This window comes from Gallus gallus, chromosome 4 (genome assembly GCF_016699485.2).
Source record: "Gallus gallus isolate bGalGal1 chromosome 4, bGalGal1.mat.broiler.GRCg7b, whole genome shotgun sequence".
Lineage (NCBI taxonomy): Eukaryota > Metazoa > Chordata > Aves > Galliformes > Phasianidae > Gallus > Gallus gallus.
Window position 1 is genome coordinate 46,085,928 of NC_052535.1, and position 18,382 is coordinate 46,104,309.

The window sequence follows — 18,382 nt, forward strand, 5'->3', positions numbered from 1 at the left end:
GCTGCAGGGAGCTGCTCTAGCACGGGTTGGGCTGGGGGACCTCCAGAGGTCCCTTCCAACCCCTGCGATTCTGTGACCCCACGCCCTCGTGTCTCCGACCGTCATAGAAACAACGCTTTCGCGCGCCCCCTGCAGACAAAGTTCCTAAATATCACGGAACACCCGGCGCGTCCCGCACCCTTCCAGCACACCGCGCTGAGGCGGCGGCGAGGTGCCCCTGCCGGGCGGAGGGGGCGGGGCGCGGGGCGGGCCGCAGGGCCTTAGGGCGGCGGCGCCCGCGCTCGCGGCGGTAGTGGCAGTGCCGGAGGTGCCGGCGGGAGCTCGCCGCCATGGAGGAGCTGGGCTCGCTGGCGGTGTGGCTGGGCGCGGCGTGGCTCTCGTTGGTATTCGCCCTCATCGTGCTGCCCTCGGCGCTGGGCGTCTCGCTGGGCATCTCCGAGGCCTACATGTGGGTGCTGGTGAAGACGCTGGAGGTAGGCGGCCCGCGCGTCCTTCGCTGCCCCGGGGCCGCGCTGCGCGGGCTGGGGGCGCGGGGCCGCCATGGCGGAGTGGGTACGGCCTGCGGCTGTGCCGTGGGTGCCGCCTCGTTTCGTCCCGTTCTTCAGCGATAGCTCTTGGGCGTGTCTGCCGCGGGTACGTTTTAAGGCTTTTGGGGCGAGTGAGCGTGCTTGAAGTGGTTTCTGGGGGCCCGAGGCAGGTTTATTCTTGTGTAGGGTGAAGAGTAGCCATTCACAAACTGGGGAAGGGTTCTGAGGTGAAGAGCCGGCTGGGTTGGGCTTTGCTTCGTTTCCTGAGCAGACCGACTCGTCCTGCTTAGATGAAACAAGGTGAACTCGAGATGTGGACTGTTCTCTCCCACAGAATGCGTGCATGGAGAGAACATCTCGCAGCTGGCCTGTTGTTGAGAAATGTCTCCCGTTCCTTGGCTCACAGATACGCCTTGCTCAGCAGCTTGACACAGAGCCAGTTCCAGGTAGCGCCTACAAGAGCCCCTGGAGATAGGTATTGTCACATCTGCCTTTTCTGTGCCAGAAATAAGGTTGACAGCGGAACGTGGTGAATATATAGCTCTTAGCCTTGTGCAGCTGTGCTGCCTGAAACTTCCTTGGCTGTTGGATTCAGTCTGTGGGCTTCCTGCTGAGTAGTGGCTGTGTTGAGTCATAGGATGCTGCAGTCTCGGACATGTGAGACTCCTTGCAGTGGCTCTCTTGACAGCTTCCTCTTCAGTTCCAGCCTTGGATCTCCCAGCCAACCCCTCATCTTTGCCAGGATGGTGGTGGGATCTTGTGCCTGTAGAACACTTTGCACGTCTGTAGCCTCTGTTGTCTCTTTGGGCTGGATTGAAGGAACTATTGCTGTTTGTGGAGTATGAAGTTATTCTGCTTTGGCTGCGTGTGGTCCTCTCTTGGCTCAGTGAAAGGGCATGGTGACTGTGGTGCTGAATCTCTGCACAGTTTGTACTGCCAGGTAACGTATGTGCTTTGTTAGAGCTAATCCGTTACAAGGGGCTGGCTCTGTCATCTCGGGCACTGGAGTCTGGGTACCAAGTAACAGGAGAGTGAAGCGTGTAGTGTGTCTGCTAATCCACACTCGTGTAATGCGGCAGGCAAGTGTGAGCCTGTGGCGTGCAGTTTTCATTGAGGCTGTGGTATGGAGCAAAATGAGAATGGTGTTGGGCTTGAGGTAGTATTTTCTTCTGCTCGTAGAAGTAGATTTGTTTACACTTTTTCAGAAGGAGTGATGCTTATTTCCCATGCTGCAGGCATGGCCCAAGAAAAGGAGGAGGAAAAGCTCCCTTAAAGAACAAAGTGTTCTTGTTCTCTGGTGGTCTGACACTACTGACAAGGGAGATCAGCTGGTGCACAATGACTTTTTCTCCGTGCTGATCTGCCTCAGTAAGGAGCATTATTCTAAGCATGTACAGACAGCAGTGCTGAGGATGTACTTCTGTTGGACTGCATTGGTTGAACCCAGAGTATTGTACTAGGGATGACCAGCTATATATAGAATACATAAAAATGCATTTGTTTCTCTATATGAGAAGGTGAAAAAAGGGGAAGACCATGACAAACTATCCTTATATTGGAGGAGTGCTGGTTGCCTACTTGTTATCAGAAAACCTTCTTCCCCTGCTGTATTCTTTACAGAATATTATCTTGCTTCTGAATTGCTTTGCCAAATTGAGAGGAAACAGCTCACTTTCTTCTGCCTATGGTTTCCCTTCCAGCGTGATAAGAACAATCTCTGGCACAGTGTTAGCATGTGCGTGTCGTTCAAATGTTGGATAACTGCTACAATAGCTTCTCTGGCAGCTGCTGTCTCCTATGAAGAATACTGTAGGCTAGTGCTGCCCTGCTGTGTTGATGCTTGTGGAATCACTCACCACAGAAATCTTTCTTATTGTTGAAATGGCAGAGACTGCCTCCTGTGATCTGTCACAGTGTGACAGCTCTCCTTGTTGGTTTTAAACACCCCCAGGTTGCTTCCAGTTATTAATTTTGTGCGTCTTTCCTTCCTGGTCTCAATCATATACTCCCCTCCATCCAAGCTTTCCAACTCTGGGGCTTTTGAGTAGCAGAGAAGGTATTTCTTGGCTTGCTTTTTTTTTTTTTTTCTCCCAGCATGGTAATGTGCAGCAGATACTTGGAGTAGTAGGTGTGTTAACATTGTGTAACTGTGGCCTCTGGTAACAGAAGCCATTTCTAATAGCTTATTATACTGCTAGACTGGGAATGCACTTTCACTGAGCGAGGGTGTAACAGTATTTGGTAGCTATGAAGTGAAGGTGCTTGCTTTAGAGATCACTTAAGCAACCCAAAAGGACCTAAAGTTGAGAATATACCTTGGGGCAACGAGGGTGTTTTAGTGCCATTGGTCAAACAGTAGGCCCTTGCCATGTGGGATGGGATGTGTTCCTTCCCCAGTTCTCCAGGCGTCAGCTTTGCTCCCTAAGCCACCATTGGGATTAGGAGCTATGGCACGTGGTGCTAAGTGTAAGGGTGAGGAAAGAAAAGGGGAAATACGTAGCCTATAAATCTGTGAATCACTGTGGGATTTCTGCTGATTCATGTTGAATTCACTGACTTCTTTAAGCAAGCTTTGCTGACTAGTGACGTCTAACAACGTTGTTGAAGGTCTTTGAATCTCTGTAGTTGGTGTTGTTTGTGAGTGGGTGGAGAACTCTGATCTAAGAGGACAGCTCTGAAGGGGATGATGCACCCTTGCCAACAGTCCAGAAATGGCTTTTGGAACAGTGTTTTAGCACATCTACTACATAATCTTAAATTCCTTGGCTGTGTTAATTAATTTCCTCAGCTGCTCTAGTCCTGTGCAGATCCTTATGGGTGGTTTCAACAGATGTAATAATGAAGACTGCTTGTATGCAGGTCAGGTTACTAGAGCTGGGGTTACCCTCCACAGGGGTTGCATCAATAATTAATTCAGTATCTTCCTGGTCAACAGCACTGACCTGAAACTGCTCCTAGCTTCACAGCAAATGAGCATCAGTGTTTCTGATGCTGTCGATTAGTAAATGCTGTTCACAAGGAGCAGCAGCTCTGGCCACATCTTGCCTTAAAGTTATAATGTGTGGAGATGGTGTAAAAGAAGCTACTTAGCATTTCTGTTGCAAATCCCTCTTCTTCCTTCCTGTGAAGCTGGACTGCGTTGTCCTGTTTGGAGGCAATGACAAAGACATCTCGTGAGGGTGAGGAAAAGATAACATGGATAACCAGAGAATCTTTCATCCTTCCTCTGAAATGATTGCTCCTTTTTTGCATTGCTATTTTCATTTACACAGATTTTCCTACCTCCCGTCGCGTGGGAGGTGCTCTGAAATCTCTGTTGCTGTTGAGGTTTGGAAGGCCTCCAGGAAGGAGTGATCACCTAAACTAGCATGCCAGCTTTTGTGCTGAGCACGACCTGCCAGCCTCTTTAAATTAAGGAACAGCAGTGATTCTAACACCGTTATGACTTAGGATTTCAGTCAGCTTCAGTAGTTGGGTAATCTCTATTTTCAGTAATTAGTGAACATGGCTCCTAAACTGGAAATATATTTCAAGATGATAAATGAGAAGAAAAGCTCAATTTATTAGAGAAATAGCAGAAACCCACATTGTATTCTGAATGGACTTGATTGATTCTCACAAGTGATCTCCTCTGTTTGCTTTCGTGAAACCATATGTTGTGTTTGACTTTGTACATAGCGATCTGCTTGCACATGTGTTGGCTTTGGAAATCTTTTGCAAGTTTTTTTCTTTTGCATCTGAAGTCTGATTGGACCTTTCTTGAGTACTGTATAATCCCTATGGGTCTCTTAACTATCTTTTGTAGGCTGTTGGCTTGCTGTGTGTTCTCTATTCTTTTCAGGGGTTGGAGACTTAAAGCCTTTCCTATCAGGATGAGGTGGGGATGTTCTCAAGGAAAGGCTGGTAGGCTATTCTTATCTGGTGAGATGTAGCATGGTATCTTCAGACTGGTGTGTGTGACTAAAGCATGCAAGCTACTTAGCCCTGAGCAGCACAAATAGCAACGTTACCAACTTGGATCTGTGGTGTTTGCGTACTTCATCACAGTGCTGATTTCTAGCTTTACGTACTATTTCAGTGAGTAGCACAAGATGCACAACTTTTAGTGTTGAAGAATATGGTGTTTTATGCTTCTCAAAATCAGCTCTGATGTCCCTGAAGAAGGCTCAGGTCTACACCTGCCTGCTCAGCAGCTGCACCCATGTCAGTGTTGCTGCAGTATATCCATGAAACCTACCACGTGGCTTTTTGCTCATCTGCTTAAGAAAACCGAGCCTGTGCTTGACTTTCAGGATGCCTTTTGATCTCCAGTATACACACACGGTATTTTCCCCTCTGTGAGATGAATCAGATTACAGTGATGCGAAGCTGGGCATTAGGGTAGGAAGCAGCTGAAGTCGCAATGGATGGTGCAGATCACCAGCTGGCAAGGAGAAAGGAAAATGACTCACATACCTGCATGTGGTGCTTCTTGTTTTCCAAGTTGGATGTAAACAAGCTTCTCACTTGATCAAAGTTAGAAGTGCTGTCAAAGCCAGCATTTTATTTCAAGTGCCTGAGGATAAGTGGCACGATTACATTAAGTAAACTTGAGTTAGAATCAAGTCTTGCTGCTTGGTTGCTGGCACGTGCCTGGTCTTTGGAAGTTTGACAGACATGGGAGAAAGAGCTTATGGGATTTTAAACCAGTCTGCAGCAGCAGCTGGTAGAGCTGTGCCCTGATAAGTGCCCAAAGTCTCATGTGTGAGAAAGCAACAAGAAGGGAAGATGGCCTGCTGTGGCTGGATGGCTTTCCGAAGTGTGCCTCAGTCTCCTGGGAGATCTGGCAGCAAAAGTGAAGTTGCCTCAGCTCTCCCCTGCTGGAGTGCAAGGCAGCAGTCCCTGGAAACACTCTGTGCAACATCTGTACTGGTGCTGTGCTGTGGCCCTGTGGCCATCTGCTGGCAAAGCGAAAGGCAAGGAGAACAGTCCTCTCCGATCTTTTCCTTTGCCCTTCAAGTTCTCCTTTAGGGGTACTGCAGCTTGCTGAAGTTAGATGAACCTGTGGACTGTCAGACTGAGTGGGAAGCACAGATGTTTTCTGAGAAGGTGGTAGAAGGTTTGTTAGTGGGCTTACGTGACCCTGTGGTTTCTATGTGCTTTGGGGAAAAGTCCACTACTTGCTTTGCTAAGTGAAGTGTCAGAGGATATTGCTATATATTGGGATGTTGCAAACTTCAGAGTATTGCACAGCCATGTCTCAATAGCCCGTATCCTCAAGTTGTTGCTGCCTTGTGCTTGGCTGGGCCCTAGCTTTCTTTTGGTGTGAGCTGAGCTTCTAACCACAGGATTTCTGTAATGAGACTAATCTGAAGAGAGTTGCATATTTTTTCTGAGCTCCAGAGAAGCTCTTTTCCCTGGTTGTGCAAAGCAAAAGTGGGCCAGCACAAAGTTTTGAAGACTTATTTGAGGAGGGCTTGATTTAGTGAGATGGGATATCGGAAGCAGTTCTGCCAGTGCTGGTTTTGAGAGGTTATGTGCTGGAGGTAATGCCTTCAGGATGAACCTGAATCCCCAATGCCCCACAGCTCTATTGGATGGAAAAGGAGAAAACAGCATGGTTTAGTTTGGGCTGAATCAAGCACATCACCAAAACGATGTCCTGTGTCTTCCTTCTGACCCACCTTGCTTCAAGTCCTTTCTGCGTAGATTAACACAGCCTGTTTCTGTGCTGTGAATCAATATGACTTTGCTGCTGGAGCTGTGGAGGTCTGAACAGCAGAATATCCATGTTTTTTCCGTAGGAGCTGCTGGATCAGTGTTTTTTGGAAGGACTTACTATAATAGCTTTTCTATAAATAAGGTAAGGTCTCATGGGCAAGGAACTAAAACAGTTACCTTCAGAATGAGCTGCTAAGCCAGTCCTCTTCAGCTGGACTTTCCATCCCTTGGCAAAGTGGCTGTGTGGAGGAGTGGACCCAGGGCAGAAGGTCTGCTTCAGCGTGAAGGGCAAGCTCCAGGGCAGCCAAGGGCTTACTGTGGTCAACCTGATAAAAATGGAACCTGATGGAGGCAGAAGGGCTGTTGCATGGCACTGCGCAGAACTGACTGAGCTGAAGGTGAAGAAAGCCCAAGAATAAGTTAAACTAGCTACAGCCTTGCCAGAGCTGCAAGTGAGAAGATGTTTCGTGATGCCAGGGAGGCTCTGCCTCACAGGTCTGTGGGCAGGTGGAGGTGCTGAGAAGCATCAGTGTGCTCCTTGTGTCCACGAGAGCAGGAGTCGCTTCCTTCCCTCTTTCAGTCTCCTTATCCCAAATCACACAGTAATAAACAACAGGTTAACCCCGGTGAGTTGGCTTGTTCAGGCCTCCGTTGGACTTAATTCACTGAGTGCTCTATTTTTGTAGTTCAGAACAGTGGAATAGCATTGGTAGAATGAGTTGCATTGTGCTACGTGCTCATCGGGGCTGTTGTGCAGCTCTGCTCCAGGAGCTGCCTAGTGACGGAGCCTCGTGGTGGCTCTGTGCCTGAAATGACACAGGCTCTGTGTTGGTTCTCTGAAGACTGGCAAGCAGAGTCAGAAAATACTGACTGTACCTGCGTGGTTTTTGTTATTAGACATATTCAGCAGCGTTTCTTCAGAGGGGTAATATATATATATGGTTTTAGGAATACCAGTGATTATTACCTGGTGAAGAGACTGAAAATTACAACCTGTTCTTAAGTGCTGCTTTGCAGGAGACTTGTTTCTTAGGTGATTACTGCATTTGGAAAATTAATATCTTCTTTCTTTTCAACAGTGGGCCACCATAAGGATAGAAAAAGGTGTCAAAAAGCCACAGCCACAGATGCTGAAGATTCCTGCTGCTAATGGTAAGAACTTGGAGTAAGATCATATTGTTAAGACTAACGTGCTGGAGTAGGCAGACCAAGCCCTTTTCAAATGGGAAAGTATGTGTGAGTTCAAGAGAGAAATAGTGGAGGAGTGGGATGGCCATCTACTTACTGTATATCTAATTATTTTGCAATACTGCTGGCACATTCACTGTTCCTGCAGAGAGGAAATATGAGTTGCAATATGATCTTGCTTTTGTCTTGAAAGCTGCGTTTAGGTTACAGCTTGCAAGGCTGCTCGCCAGCTCTCTATCCTGGGAGCATCAGGGTACATTTAGTAATATCTGAATTGATCTGACCGCGTAGTGGACTGTGTTTCACAAGCTCAGTGCTATTGGAGGACTACTGGATATGTATGCTGTTATACTTTTTCTCTTAATTAGTGTGCTGGTGTTAAGTGTTGGTCCCTTGAGTTAGTTAATTCACTGTTTGCCAGGTAAGCTTCTTGCTGCTCTCTTTTGTCAAGACAGCTGAATAGTTGCTTCATGTTTCTTTAGCCCAATTTGGAAATAATGTGGTGGTGTTTAAAAAAAACAATTTTATCTTATCCCATACAGTGCATGTGTCATGGTAGCTCATGCTGGGTCTCTGTTGGATGCAGGAGGATGTGGGAGCTGTGTATGCAGTGAGTGTAGCTCTGGTCCTGGTACCAACTACCTTTGTATCACCATGGATTCGCTCTATTTTCTTCACTGCTTTAGCGTCAGCATTTTCTCTTTCTCTCTCTTTGTTTGGCAGCAGATCTGGAAGCAGGAGGAGGTTTGCCCTTTAGTATACAAGTGAATTATTATCTGATTCTAACAGTTAGCTGATGTGACTGTGATACAGTAATGGGGACGGAGCTGCAGAGCTGATTAATTGCATTTCGTCTGCAAAGGAGCATCCGTACCAATACTGGAAACATTGGTTATTGTGCTGTCTTTGTGGCAGGCCTGAAAGAGGCTTTGATGGTAGTAGACTCAGCTATTAGTTTGCAGCTGTAGCAGTAAACCGGAGGTACTGCACAGCAGTTCTTAACGCAGGTCAAAATTGGTCTTCTAACTTAATTTTTGTTGTGGCTGGAGGAAAGACTATTTTTTCTGTGTCGTGTGTGTTTTGAAGATTATGTGGGGGGATAAAAAGGGGGATAGTGGTTTCCCTTGTTTTTTATCAGCTGCCTTATGCCCCACAGAGTCAGTGGAACAGAGAGTGAGACTCATCCTTCATTTAAGAGTGATGAGTCCCATCATACCTTGGGTCACTGAGAGGGTGGAGGATGTGACTGTGCTGCTCTAATTGCACAGTCAGAGAGAGCGCTGTCCTTCCTATAAGTTTCATTGTGGAGGCACATAAGTTGTTTTTTCCTAGAAAAGAAAGGAAAGCTTTAGAGAGAGAGAAGACTTAAGTAGTGCATGTTGCTCTGAGCTACTTTTTTGAGAAGGTATGGGAAGCATGGAGGATATCTGCTCTCTCCTACCAAACTGTTTTCTCTGCACTACTCGTGTAGGGACTGAATTATGATTAGGTTCCTGTATGTGGATGAGGCTACTTGGTGACCGGGGCGGGTGAAGGTCTATCAATCCTGTATTGGCATTTGCTGAGGTGTCAGAATGCATGCAGGCAGAGGACTGATTGCATTATGCAATATTTACTGAGGGAGGAGAAATTTCTGCTGATAATGGATTGTTGAGTAGCTGATTAAAATGGGGTAAAGGTTAGGGGTCTACACGTGTGTATGAACGTGTGTGTTCAGTGCTGACTGACACAAGGGGAATGTGCAGTACCTCTCCTGTCTATCCTGTCAACCCAGTCCTGACTGGGAGATGGGTCAGGAAAGAAGGGAGCATTGTACATGCAAGGTATGATTTTTCCTGGCAGAGGAACAGTGTGCTTACTCAAATACCTTAAATACTAATCTCACCTGGTCTCTTGATAGAAAAGTGAGAAGGTGACTGAGCAGACACCACCTTTCTCTCCAGTAGCAAAATTGTGTGTATTTCATATCTGTTAGCAAAAATAGCAGTCAGCTCCCATGTGTGTGAGTAGTCCCAAGAAACATGTTGTCTGGTTCTTGCTGTGTGAGGAATTATCTGGGACTGTTACCTTGTGTTTAATGTTTAGAGGGCAGTGTGCTTCTGCACTGGTCCCAGTGCTAGAGCTCTTGGCCGAGCAGGTATTTAGAGGCTAGATCTGGGTCTCAGAGCAGCTGGGGAACCAGCTCTGAGCTGTCAGTGTAAGTGCAGGCTGGTCAAAAAGCAATCCTCTTCAAGTTGACGGGTATGAAAGCACTGAAACGCTGTTAAAGTCACTTAAGTGACATCCGCTAGAAGGCATATGCAAGTAATGTAAGTAGCAGATAGTGAGAAGTTTGAGGCTTGCATAATTAGCTAACCAGTGTGTGAGAGGCTCAGGGCATGTGTTGTCATGCTGAGTAATATAGTAGCTATGGTGTGTTGTTCTAGAGGAAGATCTTTGCTGTACTCCTGCCTAACGCTGTCTTTCAGCCACCTCTGGCAAACTGAGCTCTGCCTACGGCCAAGGGATTTTAATCTGTTAAATACTATCTTCTGATTACCAGAAGGCTAAGTGTATCATTTAAGTAGCATGTGCTTAGTTCTGATCATAATACCTTCAGGTCCTGCTTGTAGTACCTTGTCCCAAAGGCAGCCTCTGTACAGGGGTGTGACGATGACTGTGTAGCTGGTGAGGAAAGGTTACAGCTGTGGTGTGCCAGCAGTGTGTTCAACTTGAGCCTCATGTTTCATGCTCATGGCAGTTTGAGCTGAGAAGCCTGAGCTGGGAGGGCAGCTGCTTGGCTGAGCTTTCTGGGCTCTGGGAAGCAGCACATGGAATATTACTGGTGTGCTGGGTGCTGGAATCTCTCACTGGCCCACTTGTTGGCTGTGACTTGTCTTCTACCCCAGCAGCTGGGTGGAGCAAGAGGCTGGGCTGCCTTGCCTGTGGCATGGAGGTCAGGTCCCCTGACGTTTCTAAGGGACTGTCTGAAAAAGAAGGAATGAGACATGAAATAGACCTCTGATCTGTGCTTAGAACACTAAACAGAAGTAATACTTGCTGTTGAATGTGGTGCTTTGTATAACTCAGATTCTGAAGGACATGTGCATGTTTGGGTGTGCCATATTTATTTCCTTACGCTTATAGGCTAGTGATAGGAAAATGTGCTGGTCTTGATGAAATAGCGAGCTGTGGCTGCAAAATTCAGAGCTGAAGGTGCTAGGAGTTTGTTGCAGTGTGATGCCTTTCTTGGGTGCTTTTTTCAGTATTTACCTTAAAGGTTTGTGAGGCATTTCTTGGAGTTCCTTGTGTTCACACACATGTGTGATACAGTGCAATACAAATAATTCCCACATCAGTTGTAATGTGAATGCTGTGTGTAATGTATTTCTGGTGTTCTGCTGGCAAGGCTTTTTTGGGAATTCGTGGGAAGGTAAGCCCTGCAGGGTGTGTACTTGTGAGAAAGGCTCTTGTAATTTGAAACAGCTGGAAGCTTCCTCCTTACCCATGTATCTCAACCTTGAGACACAGCAGTTACGCAGTTTGTCAGAGGGCATCTGACAGAGTCGTTACCTGAACTTGGACCTCTGTCATACAGCTGAGTGTCTCAGGGGATGGTTGTTCTGGTTAAATGCTATTCTGGATTTCTTCAGTCGTCAGTTACATGAGCCAGACCAGAGGCGGCTACTTGATCTTCATATTTAGCTTACATGACTTGTCTTTGCCTTTAAAAGCTCACATAGCAAAGGAATGCTCATCAAACTGGGAGCTTTAAATAAATAAATGAATGAATGAATGTCCAGCTCTGACAGTAGGTTTGTATCCTAAACCAAAGCAGAGTTCTGGAGGATGACTGTTTGATCTATAGACTTGTTTATTCATATGGTTACCCTTTTCTTCCTTAAGGTATCATTGAAAGAGATGAAACACCTATGGAGAAAGAAATCGCGGGTCTACATCGAATGGAGTTCCGATTCTCCGACATATTCTACTTCTGCAGAAAAGGATTTGAGGCCATTGTGGAAGATGAAGTCACTCAGAGGTTTTCCTCTGAAGAGCTGGTCTCCTGGAATCTCCTCACAAGGACTAATGTCAACTTCCACTACGTCAGCCTGAGGCTTACTGTTGTGTGGGTCATTGGGGTTATGGTGCGATACTGCTTCCTTCTGCCACTCCGGTAAGCTTGCGGCTGTGGAGGGGTTTTGTTGCTCAGGGATCACATGAATGTGCTCCTCCCCAATTTTTTCAGACCAAGTCAAAATTGGCAGATACAGAAGATCAAGTGGTTTAGACTCTCCTCTGAGTTGTTAAGAAGCCATTCAGATCATTTATCTTGTGCACTGAGGACAGTACATGAAGTCAATCAATGACCTCTTGGTGGAATGCTTTCCCTAAGTTGCTTATATTGAAAATGTGAATATGAAATGGGCAGTCCTCTAAATATCAGTGTTAAACTTGCAATGCTACATGTGTCAGGGCATCTGATGCTGTTGCCTTAGCTAGTTTGGTTTTGAGCATTGTGTATCAGGGAATTAACTGACTGTGTAAAGGATCTGCAGAATAATTGAACATTGGAGTTCCTTTTCCATTGCAATGTGATACTGATATAAATCAAACTTACTTGGCTTTTATTTCTGTTTCTCTGTAGCTTTACTCTCGCTGCCATTGGGATTACCTCAATGATTGTGGGGACAACAGTGGTAGGACAGCTGCCGAACGGCAGGTGAGTGCTGTCAGTGTGAGGATCAAACTGCAAATTATGTAGCCTTGCATCAGTGCAAAGTACTCAAGATTGAGACTGGACAGGTTTTACATGTTGTGGACTACTGATAGTTGGCTCTACCCACAAAAATGCTGCCTTGCTGAGGGTAGCTGCTTGCCACGTTTGGCACTGAGGCTAGTGCTTTGATGGGGCCCTTCTTGCTGTCATGATAAATACTTGCCCAGAGTACTAAAATTAAAAAAAAAAAAAAAAAAAAAAAGACTTTTTAAAATCCTAGCACAAGTGCCTTGCTTAGGTAAATGAGACCAAGAACATGATGTGCCCCTTGGCATAGGTGCTCTGGTGAGTGGTAGACCTGGGAGTAGTCTTCCTACACCAGAGTTCCAGGAAAATCTTTTCAGCCCTTGTTGAGTAGGCTAAAGAACTTACCTTATGTGTCTAGCTGCTTTCCAGCATGCCCCAGATGCCTGTGTCTTCTCTTTCAGTCTGAAAAACTATCTGAGTGAAGTGGTGCACCTCACATGCTCCCGGATCCTTGTGAGAGCTCTGTCTGGAACTATCCATTACCATAACAAGTGAGCAAGCTAATGTTACGGCTTTAAAACTGTGTTTATGCTCCTTTGTTTATGAGTGTTCTATTAGGAACTGGGGGAGGTGTGTGGAGAGGAGGGCAGTTTGTTCCTGAACCACAGGTTTATGTCATGCTTGGTGATGATTTAACTGATGGCTTTACAGAACTGTGTGCTTAATGTGGTGCTGAGTGCACTAGCAGTCTAACAACGAATTGTGTAATTACAGGGAGAACAAACCTCAGAAAGGAGGCATTTGCGTTGCCAACCACACATCACCCATAGATGCGATCATCTTGACCAACGATGGATGCTATGCAATGGTACGAGGAGACTGATGACAGAGAGGAAAGATGGGAAAAGGAAAGGTTGACATACTGATTCATGAGTTCAGTATTTTTTTGAGCTGTCAAAGTTGGTAGGTAAGGTTACCTTGAGCACGAGTCACTGGGGAAAAATATAAAGTATGTTGAAGTCTGGCTACAAGTTGCATGTTGATGAAGTTGCTCTGGGAATGTCAATTCAGGCTCTGTTTGAAATACTTGAGAGGCTTTCTTGCGGGCTTGTAGGTCCTTTCAAGTAATGCACTTTAATAACTTTTGTATACACTACTCAATCCTGGGATGTGATTTACAGTATGACCTAATCTGTTGGGGGATGCAGGACAGGAAACTGTTCTTTTCTGGGGATCTTGCATGCTGATGTGTTTCACTGGGTCTGCAGGTTGGCCAAGTTCACGGTGGATTGATGGGAGTTATTCAAAGAGCCACCGTGAAGGCCTGTCCTCATGTCTGGTTTGAGCGCTCGGAAATTAAAGACCGCCATCTAGTGACAAAAAGGTGAGGTGTGAGTTGGAATGGGGAATTGTGCTACTCGTGTGACTCTGGTACCTTCTGGTACCTTCTTGACAGACCACCTCTGAACAATCATTCCACAACTGAAGATTGAATTGAAGAGACCCATATCGGGAGACGTGTTTGTGGAAAGACCGAAGCACAAGCAGGCAGTGAGGTTGCAGTGGGAAATGGGGAATTTGTACAACCTCAAGATTCTGAGAGGACAAAAGGCTGATTTGCAGAAGTGTCATATTTTGGCATGTGCAATTGCCTTTATTCCAGATGGGCATTGCTAATTATAAACCATAGTCATAGGGACACTAGTCACCTGTAATTGCAATTTACTGTAAGCTGGGATGAAACGGTGTTGTTCTTGTAGTGGGTTGAAGAGATGGTGTCCACTGATCAGCTTTATTCAGAATGACCTGGAAGTGCCTGTTTGTGTGGGCTTTGGTACAGTGGCCAAAATGGATGGTTCTTGAGTCACAGAGAAGTGCTTGAAAGAATGAAACGGTTCAGGTACAAAGTTTCTAGTAAGATCTGAACTGCAAGAGACAACCACAAAAATATCATATCTGGGAAATTCTCATCCTCACAGCTACTTTGCCGTTCAAGTCCCAACATTTATATCTAAGTTAAATCGACTTGAATTCTACTTATAAAGTGGGCTTTCTATGACAGGATCTGTCTAGGCTTGATTCATGAAGGGAGGTGTTAGAAATAACAGTCTTTGCTTGCTGATGTGGAGGTGGAGTATGTGGGATAGTATCTGGCTGAAAAAGAGCTTCCAACAAGTATGACAGAGGTTTTTTGAAGGTCTTTTCCTGCTCTAAGCCGCTTCTTGTAAATTGAGTTTGTTTGGAGTTAATTGGCATGATCTAATGGCATTCGTTGGTTGGCTTTCCTGACAACCATTTATAAAGTAACATACAGGAAAAGCATTGCTTCAGTGTAAAACTAAATGGAATAATCTGTATATAGTAATGAAGGACTCTTTGCACAATGTTTCAGATTTGTTGCAAACAGAATGGAAGGTACAGATGTGTGTCCAGGAAAGTTTTGGTTTCCTACAAATGTGTTCAGTGATCTGATGCACCTATCTGGGGAAAGAAGAGGAGAAAAACAGCTATTCTAACTTTACTTTTTGCTTCCACAGACTCAGGGAACATGTGGCAGATAAGAACAAGCTTCCAATTTTAATTTTCCCAGAAGGTAAGAAGCTGAACTGCTCTTTTTCCCTCCAATTCAGCATAGATTCACGTCTGCTCTTTTCTTGTGACTTTTGGTGCCCAAATGAATTTTCACCTCTGGGTTAGCTTTCTTATTTTATTCATCTTTCATGTAAGATTACCCTGAGGCAATGCAATACTGCCCTGCTTGTTGGGTGTCCTGGCCAAAGAGTGAGAAGACTGTTTATTTCACTGTGCTACAGATCTAAGCTTAGCCTTGAGCTTTTTCTCTCACACATGCCTTGGCTTTATTCAGCAAATCAATCACAAGAGAAGGAAGAAAAGCAAGCGGGGAGAGGAGCTTAACTTACCTATAAGGGCCTGCCTTTGCTCCTCTTTGCGGTTGCTACTGAAATGTGCTAGGCTCTGTGAAATACTAACTTTATTTTCTGGACAGGCACCTGTATAAACAATACATCTGTGATGATGTTCAAGAAGGGCAGCTTTGAAATAGGAGGGACAATCTATCCTGTTGCAATCAAGGTATGAGGAAGTGTCTGGCTGCTCAACTTGAAAATGATTTGGGGTCTGTTTTTTGTCAGGGTGGTGGGAAGCTGTGTCAGAGCTGCTAATGAAAAGCATAGTAACTGTGGCAACTGGCCACTTGCTGTGGTTGCCTCCTGGCTTGCAAGTGACTGGAACGAGCCTGGCCTGTGGCTGAAAGCATCCACCTTGTACTTAAGACAGACTGTGGTGGTCTGTGGGGGAAAGAGTGTTTTCATCTTTCTTTTACCTGTGATCCCTTGCAGTATGATCCTCAGTTTGGAGATGCATTCTGGAACAGCAGCAAATACAACATTGTCAGCTACCTGCTGCGAATAATGACCAGCTGGGCCATTGTTTGCCACGTGTGGTACATGCCACCAATGGTTAGAAAGGTAAGAGCATCATTGTTTGCAAGTGTCTCTTTGTCCTCTTCTCCAAAACCCCTGTCCACTCCATGTTTCCCAAAATGTTTTGTACAGGGCTTTTATTGGTGGTTAGTTTAACAAATGATTGGACTTAGCTTTTCCAGATGTATTGAAATATTGGGAGAATCTCTGCTGAATGTAGAATGCAGCTTGATACTACCATTGCTGTACTAAAGATGCAAATAGCGGTAAATATACTGCTGTATATGATAGCATTGCTACTAATGCAAGCTGTAGTCAATGATGCATTTGTAGCTTAAAACCTTATCCCCTCTGTTAATCCATGCTTTTGGAGCAAAACTTCCCTTAACTTCAATACTCTGGATAAAAATGAGCTAAATGTTTATCCTATAGAAACCTCAGGTTATGTTGGCATGAGGAGGGTGGGATTACTTGGTACAGAGTTAATTTGAAGCAGACGACTGTAATGGAGGTCTGTTTGAATTTACTTCTCTCTGTTTTGATTCAACTTACAACACTCAAAGGAAGGAGAAGACGCTGTTCAGTTTGCCAATAGAGTCAGGTCAGCCATTGCTCGCCAAGGGGGACTGACTGAACTTCCCTGGTAAGTGGTAGCATCCTTGTTAAGACTGTATGGACTGCTTGAACTTGTAAGCTTCTGTTAGTTGTTAAATGTTTTTGATTGAGAAGCGCACCTAACTTCGTTTTGCCTGGGAGAATACAAGAGAGTAACTGTAACTGTCACTGTCTGTGGAGTGACCTGGGAGAATACAAGACAGTAACTGTAACTGTAACTGTCATGTATATGAATAAAAAAGCAATGGAGAATGGGTGAAGTGATTCAGCTATGAGACTATCTGGCCACAGGAAATAGGTGAACACTTGTATCCTAGTTGGAACCTGTTGGCAGCGCTGGATCAGACTGCTTTAATAAATGAGCTCTACACTTGGACAACATACGCATTAAGGCTTAAGGTACTTACTGTTTAGAGGAACAAAGAAAAAAAAACTATGGAAACTGGGTGTAGAAGTTGAGAAAAATCCCCAAGATTGTTGGATGTTAAGACTAGAGTTGACTAAATTAGTTGATGTCATGTGTAGTTTGACAATAGTGTATTAAAAACAAACAAACCAACAAAAAAAATCAGCAAACATGATGGCTTACTCTTTGCTCTTTCTCTGTTGCAGGGATGGAGGTCTGAAACGAGCCAAAGTGAAAGATAGTTTCAAGGAAGAACAACAGAAAAACTACAGCAAGATGTTAGTGAGAAATGGATCACAAGGAAATCTGCCTGCAGGAACAGAGTCAGACTGAAACGTGGTTCTTATAAACAAGTATTGTGCAACCAGCCTGAGCAGGAATAGTGTTTTTCTTTTTTTAATTAACACAAAAACAAAGCAACAAAATCCCTTTTGTGTATGCATATTCTCTGTGTGGCTGGTGCAGAGCCTGCTAACAACAGCGTCTCCTTATCTCTTTTCACTTCCTCGTTCCTCTGAATTTTTGTGCAATAAGGCACTGTAAGTCCTTATATTCTCCTGCAGGACATGTGAAGAGTCAAAAGACTAAAGGGGTTAAAGAAAAAAAACCTACCACCTCTCTCCTGAGCTTGTAAGAATAAAGGGAAGTACACTGAGTAATGTCAGGGGGCTGGTTGTGCAGATAATTCTTGTTTGTGGTTCTTGGAAGCTTTAAACAATTTTCTTCTGTTGCTCAGACTTTTCTAGTTGTCGGTTTCTTAAATGTTTTAGGATGATGTCAGAACTGTAACATTGACTGCTTTTGTTAGCTTGCACCTGGATGTGCAAGGGGAAAGGGGAGAAAGGGCTGCAGAACTCGAAGGATAGGAAAGGAGTTTGCCTTGCCAAAAGTGCAGTTGAAAGACTGTTTCACCGAGTTTGGTGGCCTTACAACGTGGAATTGCCTTTATTGAAAACTGTTTCTGAAGGGAAGGGGCAAGCCCTCCATCTCCCTGCCCACTGCTGCTGTCAAAGTTTCCTTAGATCACAAACTATAAGGATTTGTTATGCAGCTGGATACCATAGGCTTTGACAGATGTGTTTTCATGAAGTGGATTTTCAGGACTACCCTTCTTCAAAAATTGCTGCTAATGACTGAAAGGTTTAAAGAGCCACTCCAATTCAGTAAAACATTTCTGGGCTAGCAATAGCTACAGCTGTAAACAGAGGATCTCTAAGTCATCTATGATACAAGTGTTCGAAGTCGCAATATGTTGCTGTCTTAATGTAAAGAGTTAATAAATTCTATATTTCTAATGAGTGTTGTGTGGCATTTATGTTCTTTTCTGTGAGTATTGAGGCAAAACAGTTTTACTTCCTGGTAATGTGGAAACTTAAATCACTATAACATAAAGAACCAGTTATTGCTGAGCTCTCACTTACCTGTTTTCTAACCTTTTTCCCCTTTTTTCCCCTTCAAACTAGCTTAGTGTTTTTCCTATCTAGAGTAGGAGACATCATGCAGACTGAACTTGAAGTCATGTCAGGGAGACTCAGGTAATTAAAGTAATTAACTGGAAAAAAAAGAGTTTGTAAATTTGCAACAAACTGTGAGTTGATTTTTATGTCTTTTCCTGTAGCAAAGTGACTTTTAAATATAAGACAGAGTAGAAAAATTTACTGTACTAGAGCTGAAAATCACATTTAAAACTGTTCCAACATAGTCTTACAAGTCAGTGTTCCTGATACATTTTTCCATTATCTCCAGGTGCATGAATTTACACAGACATAAATGACTA

At 44.7% G+C, this 18,382-nt stretch overlaps 1 protein-coding gene across 6 annotated transcripts; it reads left to right on the top strand.

Moving 5' to 3' along the window:
* Positions 1-285: 285 nt before the first annotated feature.
* On the top strand, positions 286-17,903 carry GPAT3 (glycerol-3-phosphate acyltransferase 3). 6 transcript variants are annotated; one of them, NM_001031145.2, is made up of 12 exons: positions 286-473; positions 7,307-7,379; positions 11,301-11,571; positions 12,043-12,117; positions 12,603-12,692; positions 12,916-13,009; positions 13,410-13,525; positions 14,679-14,734; positions 15,149-15,234; positions 15,501-15,629; positions 16,148-16,227; positions 16,812-17,903. In NM_001031145.2, exons 1-12 carry the CDS (start codon positions 330-332, stop codon positions 16,936-16,938), a joined length of 1,341 nt encoding a protein of 446 aa, NP_001026316.2. In that variant the 5' UTR covers positions 286-329; the 3' UTR covers positions 16,939-17,903. The 6 variants fall into 6 exon arrangements, with proteins under 6 accessions (NP_001026316.2, XP_046796094.1, XP_015131756.2 ...); XM_046940138.1 differs by lacking the exon at positions 286-473 and adding an exon at positions 524-1,002; XM_015276270.3 differs by lacking the exon at positions 286-473 and adding an exon at positions 524-633.
* The last annotated feature ends 479 nt before the right edge of the window (positions 17,904-18,382 follow it).